This window comes from Myripristis murdjan, chromosome 7, assembly GCF_902150065.1.
Source record: "Myripristis murdjan chromosome 7, fMyrMur1.1, whole genome shotgun sequence".
Classification (NCBI taxonomy): domain Eukaryota; kingdom Metazoa; phylum Chordata; class Actinopteri; order Holocentriformes; family Holocentridae; genus Myripristis; species Myripristis murdjan.
Genome location: NC_043986.1, coordinates 20,322,954 through 20,328,989, shown reverse-complemented (window position 1 = coordinate 20,328,989; position 6,036 = coordinate 20,322,954). Strand labels below are relative to the sequence as shown.

Sequence of the window (6,036 nt, the reverse complement as noted above, 5' to 3'; positions counted from 1 at the left end):
CTTTATCATTGTGTTTACATTGCTTGAGTTGATGGACTAATGTGTGTCAAACAAACACTCGCTGATACCTGAGACGCAAATCACCCTGTAGTTGGCTGTCATCGCGAGATTACGTGGGGCGAGTTTAAGAAAATGGAAGGTGATGCTAGCTAGCCTAGCGAACCCACTCGCTGCTGGGGAAAATTACATTAGTATCGAAGGTATGGTTTTGATTTTGATTGTGGGTTGTGTGTAGAGCTGTGTAACACTGTGAAATGCGTGGAGTTGGTATCGTTCAAGGCCGTCAACAGCACAGTGACTTGCAGTTATTTCACGGTAGGGCTGCAGCTAGCTTAGCATATCTTAGCCTAGCTTAGCCTATCTTAGCTAGCTACAGACAACAATGTCGTAGCCACAAGACCAGTGCATGGGAAGAACTCGACTTTTATTGTCGTTTAAGACTCTGTCATAACTGACTGACTACAGCTGTCTAGCCGTATCCCTTGGGAGGTCTGCCAGGCTTATTTTTTTTAATCTACCACCGAGTGTTAGTGAATTTTAGCCAGGAGGGACACTGGGGGAAACCACCTAGTTAGCCTGCAACATGAACTTATCATCTCATTTCTCGAGCAGATAGGCTCACACCAGGCCGATTTAGTTATGTGAAGGCCGGAAGTAAGTTTAGCGTCCCTGTAAATTTGTAGACCATGACACACCAGCTGGCTGGATACCGTCGACACTGTCTAGATTTTATACAAATTACCTGATGGGGTATGTGGCCAATTACAAACGCTGTTACACAAATGAGACACAACACTGGCAAATTAGGACTATCACGTGGTTTCAGCTTTTTGTTATTCCCGTAATAAGGCGAGGGACTTGAAATCATTCACCTGATGAGCTTAATAGTCGCTACATCATCAGTCATAACCTCTATAGATGTGTAGATGGGTAATTATGATGGGTTATGAACCTGGACACGTAACAGCAACGCCCCCATTCTCCTCCCACCCCACATCAGTCTCTGCTGCTGCTGACCACACACTCATAAGATCAGATAATGTTATTTACAGATGTTAGATTGTAGAAAACAGGCTCTCAAAGTAAATTAGCTAGTATAGGGAGGACTACTGAATATGACGAAGGTTTTGTATTTCATACGTATGTGGATACATGTGGACGAGCGTTGGTCACTAATTATCACATGTATAACTGTTGTACATCAACCTTAGTACAACTATGCAAACATGTATTTTATCCATAGTTATTTGTGAAGCACCTCAGAATAGACTACAGATTCCATATCATCTATCTTAAGTACTGGTAATTTCCTCCAGTATTCTGGATCTTGATCCTGATTTTTCTAATGTTTGTAAATGGATTCATTTGTACAAGTGTGACTTTTTGGATGGCCGTGATCAGAATATAAGCGATGGCAACTAATAATATTGTTGGTTGACTTAATATCACGAGCACCTGTCAGGATACCTGTGCTAAAAATGGAAATTTTACATTATTGGAAATATCGCAAAAAGGTGCGAGCTTTTGCCGCTCATTATAAACATTTATTCTAATGCAGGCATTTTGTGTTGCATTTTGTCTCCATAATAGAGCACACAGCCTCGTGAAATGAGAGCTTGCAAGTTCTAAAACCTGGTTGCAGCTTGGACAGGTACCTACTTCACTATATGTATCCCTCACTCAGTTTGCCTACCAAGCAACATTCCTGTAAGCTTTATACTAACAAATTATATTGTCTATATTTGGGCAGCTTATCTACCATGGATGTCAGTATGGACACAGTGGAAAACAACAGTGTCACAGGTGATGGTAATCCAGGTAAAACAATACTTCCATTAGTTAAGAGTCATTTACTTACCCAAACTGTTGCTTTAGATGAAGATGAAGCACAATTTGTTTATCTTTTGTTAACTCTGTGTTTTTCCCTGTCTCTGTAGAGGAAGAGCAGCAGCAGAGCCTTTTGGACGGGGCAGAGAAGAGTGTTAGACCGACCCTTTCAGAGGTTAAAAAATCCTGGGGCTTTAGGCGGACAACCATAGCTAGGAGAGAGTTTATGGAAGAGATTATAGACCTAAACCCTAGTCCTCCACCTGCACGAAGGGCCAGAGGTCGCAGAGCCAAGAAAACACCCCAGACAACTCCTGGTACTGACAACCACGCTTCCCAAAGACCTACCCGTGCAAGTAGGAGTGTTATAGATGAACTAGAATGGTCTGCTCCATCCTCACCAGCGTCAGAGGACACAAAGCCAGTCTCAGAGCCCTGTGCTGGAGGGAGCCTCGACCCCAGCATGTGGCAGGATTTTGGATCGGCCTTCCATACTGCCTTCTCACTGCTAGGCGGGAAGGAGTCCATGTCTGTGGAAATGTCAGGTGAACTGGCTGCCCCTGAAGTTTCGGAAGCCACTGATGGCATGGAAACTCCTGCTTCAGTGACTACAGATGGGACTGAGGTTCCAGATAATGTGGAAGCTACTGACGACATGGAGACCCCAGAATCTGTTGCCCCTGATGATGTAATTGGAAGTGAAATTGACAGCGTAGTGTTGGTGTCTAGTCAGGAAGACAGTGATGAAATGACTCTGATGCAGCTTAAGCAGCAGCTGACCTCTAAAGGCAAACAGGCGGACACCAGAGCCAGGGGGGCAAGAGGGGCACGGGGAAAAGCCAGAGGGAAGGGGAGAGGGAGAGGAAGAGGCAGGGGAAGAGGGAGAGGAAGGGGGAGAGGGAGGGGCAGGGCAGCAGAGCTCGAGTCTATCACTGCAGATGATGAGGAGGAGGATGATGAGGTGGTGCTTGTTAATCAAGCTGAGCGGCAGCAGTTGCAGGAAGAGGAAAAAGAAATTAGTCCAGAGAGACATGGAGTAATAGAGGTGTCTCATAGTCCGACTGAGCAATCGAGTTCTGACTGCATAATTATAGACACTGATGTAGACCAGATTCCTGATGTATCACCAGGACAATATGATGATGCACCAGAGGAGGAAGAAGAGGAAAAAAAGGAGGAGGAGGGGGTGGAGGATAGCAGTACAGAAGAATACTCAACTATATCGGACAGTGAAGGTTATAACCCCAACGCTCTGTACTGCATCTGTCGGCAGAAACACAATAAGAGGTATATGCTTGTTTCTGGCACGAGGATTCCCTGGGCTGAGCCTCCTCTCCAGTATTTTGCATAAGTAGACCATCTGTTAGTTTTACTTCCTGGTCATTGCCATTCATTCTCTGTCACATTTTTCACTTCTAGATTCATGATTTGCTGTGACAGTTGCCAGGAGTGGTTTCACGGCGACTGTGTTGGCATCAGTGAGACGCAGGGGCGCAAGATGGAGAGGAAAGGACAAGAGTATGTCTGTCCTCCCTGCACCACCAAAAGGAAGAGCCAGCCCAAGCCTCCAGAGCCAGAACCTCACCTTAGCCTGACACTCAGTCCTCCTGGTGAAAAAACGGCAGAAGATGAAAAACAGCAGGCCCTTGAGGTTAGAAATTGATTTGGATTATCATATTTTGTGTGGTATTGGTGGTGGGGTTTGTCAGGCAAACATTTTAACTTACTCCCTATTTTTTTTTTAATTATTGCTCAAACCTACTTGAAAAGTAGCCATATTATTATTACAGTCATCATGTACACACTGCAATAGATAGTTGGGATTCTACTACATAAGTTTTTCTGTTTTGGGGGTATTTTGAGTCTCATGTGACTATTTAATTATGTGTGAGATCATGCTTTGTCTAAACATTGCACTAATACTGCGGGAGGTTTGATTTTCATTGTGCAGACATTGCCTTCCTTTCTCATTGACTCATGATTGTGTCTTGCATCTGTACATGGGCTGGATGTCAACACTATTGCATAACTTATATGTCATAAAATTTCCTTACCTGCAAATGTGTTAATATGATATTGCCACCAGTGCTGCAAGTGAAAACATGAATATAAAATAAAATTGATGATTAGTAAGATACATATACATACGAAAACTAAGTGTAATCTAGATGTTTCAGAGATAATTATTATGTTATGGCTGGAAAAACACTTTTGCACTGGAACATCAAGTGGAAACGTAGAGACCTAAACAGCATCATTTATTGGACAAACTAGAATTATTTCCCAAAGCACTGCAGCTGTGTAAAAATTCAGATGAAGGACTGATGTATGGTAGTTGCATTATTAGTCAAGAACCGTTGTCTGATTTACATGGGCGAAGTTTAGTGTCGTGGCGGCCATCGTGGTTTCAGTTTCAGAATCTGGTTTCAGGAGACTGTGGTGGAGGAGCTTGAGGCAGCTAAGATGGAGGCAACTAAGATGGAGCCTGAGGCTGAGATGGAGACTGACTGCTCCCTTCCTCTATGCATTGGACCTGGCTGCTCCAAACATGCACTTCCAGACTCTGTTTACTGTGGCACCGACTGCATTCTTCAGCATGCAGCCCTTACTATGAAGTCACTCTCGGGTGCTAAGGCGCCCAAGTCCAAGGGACGGCCTCAGAGAAAAGCTGCAGCCCCCAGACCCACTGCAAAGGTTAGTAGTTTTAATCAGATGACTGAGAAACTGTGTTATATCCTTGTGTCCTTTATCATAGGTGCAAGAGCTTTACAGCTAATGTCCTCATCATGGTGTTCATTCTCCATGTTTAGCTTTGATTTAACTGGATGTCAGTGTTTAATGTACAAAGATGGATTAATCATATGGGTGACTTGTGTGAATATTTTAAACACAGGGTCAAAGATCGGGTAAGGTGATTCAGAAGTCAGAGGCACAACCTGAAGAAGAGCATGAAGAGGAGGTGGAGGGCGATGGAAAGCAGAAGGAGGCTGCATCTCCGTTAACCTGCGACCCCAGTCTCACTGAAGTTCAGGCCACTTCCATACCATCATCTCAGTTTTACACAGCGTGTATGTACCATTCACTGCTCATACACATCCGAATCACACAGCAATTTGAACATCATTTACACGTCATCTCTGCTGGAGTTATAGTTGTTCCTTCCTCTTTGAATCCAAAACACACATACAAACACACACACACACTCTCTCTCTCTCTCTCTCTCACACACACACACACACACACACACACACAGAGGGAGGACTGATAAGTAGCAGGGGTCAGCAGTGGGTAAGTATGTTCACTTTTATAGTTCCTTTATTGAATCTAAACTGTCGAACATGCTGAACCTAAACAATCTTGAACAGCGATGATTGCAGTGTTCGAGTAAAGGCACCCTCAATTTTGCTCATTACACATTACTTAAAAAACACAAATGCACTTCAGCAACATACAGCGACTATGTGTGAGGTAGTACTTGAGAGGCAGGATGGTTTACTTGGTTTGGTATGATTGCGCTGAATCGCTATTCCTACGTTAAGTTCATTCAAGTTGTTCATAACTCAAAGGTTGTCACCTAAATATCCATAAGCAGGGTTTTAACTTCTCAGGCACTATGTCTGATTTTGGGTATAATGCTGTTTTAGATTCCTAAAACACTCAATTTCCTCCTGAGCAACTTTTCCTGCGCAGACTTCTTTCTTGGTTTAAACCCTGCATATTGGAGGACATGCCGAACAGTTCACTGAAAAAGGAGTTGGAGATAAGTTCTCAAGTTGGAGAAAAGTGGTTGGAGAAAAGAAAGGCCTAACACAGTCACGCTTTTGGAACTAGTCTTAATTGTTGAAGTACGCCTTGTGTTGTGAGCTAGGCCTGTGGAGAACGTGCAGAATCCTTCCAGAGAGGCTTATCATCAAGGGTGAAGTATAGGGCATGTTTATTGCCATAATTTTTTTCTATTTATCATGGCTACTTTTTTTTTTTTTTTTTTGTAGTGTGGATTCTAGATATATTCATTTGATCCTAAATTGACAGAAGTCAAGCCATGGTGCTGCCCATCAAATCAGTCACTTTCAACCACATGCGATACACAATATAAGTTCACATTCCTCAGAGAGCTTCAAATTGAGTTTGGAGAAATTTCTTAATGAACACTCAAAGGAATGTCATCCTGACCACCTTTTTAAGGACACTTCAGACATTGCTTACACA

The 6,036-nt window shown here is 43.2% G+C and overlaps 1 protein-coding gene across 5 annotated transcripts in view; it reads left to right on the top strand.

The window, feature by feature from the left end:
* The first annotated feature begins 102 nt into the window (after positions 1–102).
* LOC115362673 (uncharacterized) overlaps positions 103–6,036 on the top strand; it is a 37,365-nt gene continuing 31,431 nt past the window's right edge. For 3 of the 5 annotated variants that reach the window (XM_030056702.1, XM_030056703.1, XM_030056699.1), the window contains exons 1-7: positions 103–200; positions 1,591–1,651; positions 1,751–1,818; positions 1,938–3,114; positions 3,247–3,478; positions 4,258–4,521; positions 4,721–4,895. In XM_030056702.1, coding sequence (XP_029912562.1) covers positions 1,761–1,818; positions 1,938–3,114; positions 3,247–3,478; positions 4,258–4,521; positions 4,721–4,895 — 1,906 coding nt within the window. In that variant the 5' untranslated portion in view covers positions 103–200; positions 1,591–1,651; positions 1,751–1,760. Of the gene's footprint in view, positions 201–222; positions 316–1,590; positions 1,652–1,750; positions 1,819–1,937; positions 3,115–3,246; positions 3,479–4,257; positions 4,522–4,720; positions 4,896–6,036 lie in introns of those variants that run through there. The other 2 variants (XM_030056701.1, XM_030056700.1) reach the window with 2 other exon arrangements.